General features: G+C 53.1%; 1 protein-coding gene across 1 annotated transcript; it reads right to left on the reverse strand.

Moving 5' to 3' along the window:
- Positions 1-504: 504 nt before the first annotated feature.
- Positions 505-3,044, reverse strand: LOC123427650 (GDSL esterase/lipase At5g45910-like). Its single transcript, XM_045111745.1, has 4 exons — positions 2,690-3,044; positions 2,379-2,594; positions 1,836-2,264; positions 505-1,012 (listed from the first exon to the last, which is right to left on the reverse strand). Exons 1-4 carry the CDS (start codon positions 3,027-3,029, stop codon positions 774-776), a joined length of 1,224 nt encoding a protein of 407 aa, XP_044967680.1. The 5' UTR covers positions 3,030-3,044; the 3' UTR covers positions 505-773.
- Between the last annotated feature and the right edge of the window lie 243 nt (positions 3,045-3,287).

Below are 3,287 nucleotides of genomic sequence, written 5' to 3' on the forward strand. Positions count from 1 at the left end.
AAAATGCGGCTACGATATTGACAAGACCGAAGCAACAACCATACGGACAAATGCGTCGTTGACCAGGTTGAGCACAAGAGGAAGAGGCCAGGCTTCCCTCTCGGGTGAACTTGGAGCCAAGCCAGTGGTGGCCTTAGGTATTTGCTAAGTAGGAGTGGGAGCGGTGAGAATGGGTACTTGCTTTGTTGGGCTCAACTTGATGGGCTACTATTTTTTGGGCTTCGTAATCTATAACATATGACATGATAAAAAAAGAAATTCTTAGAATTCTGAAAACCCTACCTGATTAAATCACATCACTAGTATATATATTCTTGTCCAAGCACTCAAATACTGTTGGTTTAAGTTGAAACCCCACTTAAATTAATTTGATTTATCTTATTTTTCCTTTCCTCAAACCGATGAGTGCATCGATCGGTGCAATGACCTATGGGTAACACAAAGAACGCATCTCACAACTTACAGCCGACACAACAACAATAATAACAACAACAACAACAACAATAACAAAAGACCTAATCAATTTACTTGCCAATATACAACCAACGATTACAATGCCTCCAACTGAGATCAAGACTGTAGAGGCGTCAAAAAGATTGGAGGTCACCTTCCCGTGACACGGCCTATGTAACTTGCTAAGCACATTACAAACCAAAACCCGCAGGCACACACGCACACGGAATTGTATGAAGGCGTGGTTCACACGTAGAGAAACGAACGTATGGTGTAGTTTAGTCATGGATCATCATGTCATGTGTGTTAATAACAACGAATCAATAGACCATGTCGTCGCGGACGACGCTGGCGAGGGGTGGATGCGCGTAGGGGCCCTTGAGCCAGGTGTTGGCGATGAAGCGGTAGGGCGCCTCGGTGAGGTGGATGCCATCCCAGCTGACGTGCGCGTCGGGGTCGTCGCACACCGTAGCGCCCGGCAGCCCGCACGACGAGCTCATGTTGTAGTTGTACGGGCCACCGCCGCCGCAGCACGCCCTCAGGGCTCCCCTCTTGTACCCTGCACTTGCCCACAAATCTCGTTATTGCTACTATCATCTTGGACAAATACTCTCTTCTTTCTGCTCTACTTTTGTCTCTACTTAATAAAGTTGTCTTTGCGTAATGAGTGAGCGTGCGACGAGGCCTGAGGCCGTGTTAATTAGTGGAGTACTCCTACTAGATGAGGTATACGTGGTTCAATCATGTAAAGCAGATGGCAGTTGTGTTGTGTCCCTAACTAATAATGGGCGGAGATTAAGCCGATGCAGTGCCAGGTTGGCCTGAGCATGGATCGATCGAACCCAGTCTTGTGTTGTGCGTTGTGCCAAGCTAGCAGATGCCACCACTGCGTGAGGAACAGCTATGCCTGCGTCCTGCGTGTTGCGTGTTGGCAGGTGAAGTCACAACAACGATGTTGCTCTGGCCTCTGACACAGGCGTATCTAGAGCACCATCAATACCCCCTATGATGCCTATCCTAGGAAGTAGGAACACTACCTTTGCTGCACTGCACTGCACTCATCAGGACCAGCCTTGTTGCCCTGGCCCGAGATCCTCGCGCGACGCGTAAAACTGCCAAAAGGACGGTGGACGCTCAATCACTAGTCACTACCCGCGCCGGTCTGCGTAACTGACATGCTAGTGCGTGACCAGCTCTGAGAGGCTGAACCTGGAACTAACAGCCACGAAGGTGGCCGGTGCCCCCTTCCACATTGAAACAGAGCAGAACAGAGCACTCACACGCTACTCTACTCTGCTGGTACCAGGAAGGAAGAACTAACAAGGGGTCAATCAAATCAAAGGAGGAAAAGGGAGGTGACTGAGACCGAGACTGAGACGGACCGTAGAGGTGAGGCGTGCGTGCGAACTGGATGTAGGGGGTGTAGTAGTCGGCGTAGATGATGCGGGAGTCAGGGCGGCGGCGCTGGAGCTGGTCGAGGGCGATGCGGAGCATGGCGTTGTGGTAGAGGGCGACGCTGTTGAACTTCTTGAGGCAGCCGGTGCGCGGGTCGTAGTCGCTGCGGTCCTCGGACGGGTACATGGTCAGCGTGATGGGGATGCACCCGGCGGGGAGGTTGCCCGGTACCACCACGTGCCGCGCGCCCTCGTCCAGAATAGCTTCGATGCCGCCGATCATGGACTCCACCACCTTGGGCACCATCTCCGTCTTCACCTTGTCCAAGCTCCACTCCGCCTTCCACGCAAAGCTGTAGTCGTTGCCGCCGAACTCGCCGAACACGAAAAGCGCCTTCCCGAAAAACTCCTTGCACTCTGCAAATTATTTCGTTGTTTTTGTTTTGTTTTCAAGAAACAGACAAGAAAACTCAGAACCGATGTCTCCCCTTGACCAGCGCGCGCCTTGCGTTAATTACTCTAGCTAGCTACCTTGCGGGGAGGAGCAGACAGTCTCCTTGACCTCCTGGAACCACTCGAGCTGGCACTTCATGGAGGTGTTGAACGGCGGGATGCTCCACACGTTGTTATCCCTGAAGTACTTGAGCTCCAGAGCGGTGGCGCCCATCACCGCGAAGTTGGCGCCCTGACTGAAGTTGGTGCCCTTGTTCGCCGACGGCGGCAGCAGCGGCACCCCCAACGCCTCGGCTGCATGCACGCATCAATCAGTCGGCCAACTATCAATCTCCAATCGTCCATTCAGTAATTCACGTCTAAACCGATCGAGCATGTACGCTACGTACCCAGGAAGTCGATGACGAGACGGCCGTTGGAGCAGCGGGCGTAGGGCGGCGGGAACTTGGGCATGTTGGGCAGCTTGCCGGAGTTGATGATGACGAAGTTGCCCGTGTCGGAGAAGGAGTCGCCGAAGCTGAATATGGCGTTGTAGTACTGCGGCAGCGGTGCCGCCGACGCCATGGCCCAAGCGGCGGCCAGACACAGGAGGATGCACCACGACGGCGTCCTCTCCATGGTCACCACCAAAGTTGGCCCCTCACCAAACAGTGTGCTCGCGGAAGAAACGAGAGAGAGAGAGAGAGAGAGAGAGAGAGGGGGGGGGGGGGGGGGGGGGGACGCGGGCATTGAACGGCTAAAAGAGAGTGCTTAGGGGATTGTTATATACTAGCAGGGCACATGGATTACAACTTACTACTGCGAGGGTACGTGGTGGTAATTATGTCACCTTGTTTAAAAAACAACTTTCCCTTCTCAGTGGGTGGCCTAGCTATGATGGGTCAAGCTATGGATGGATGAATGAATGGAGAGGTACGTGGCTTTGATGGGAAGGTAGCAAGACATGGAACACATGCCTTGCTTGCTTGGTGGGTTTTTGAGGGCATG

Source organism: Hordeum vulgare, chromosome 1H, assembly GCF_904849725.1.
Source record: "Hordeum vulgare subsp. vulgare chromosome 1H, MorexV3_pseudomolecules_assembly, whole genome shotgun sequence".
Taxonomy (NCBI): Eukaryota; Viridiplantae; Streptophyta; class Magnoliopsida; order Poales; family Poaceae; genus Hordeum; species Hordeum vulgare.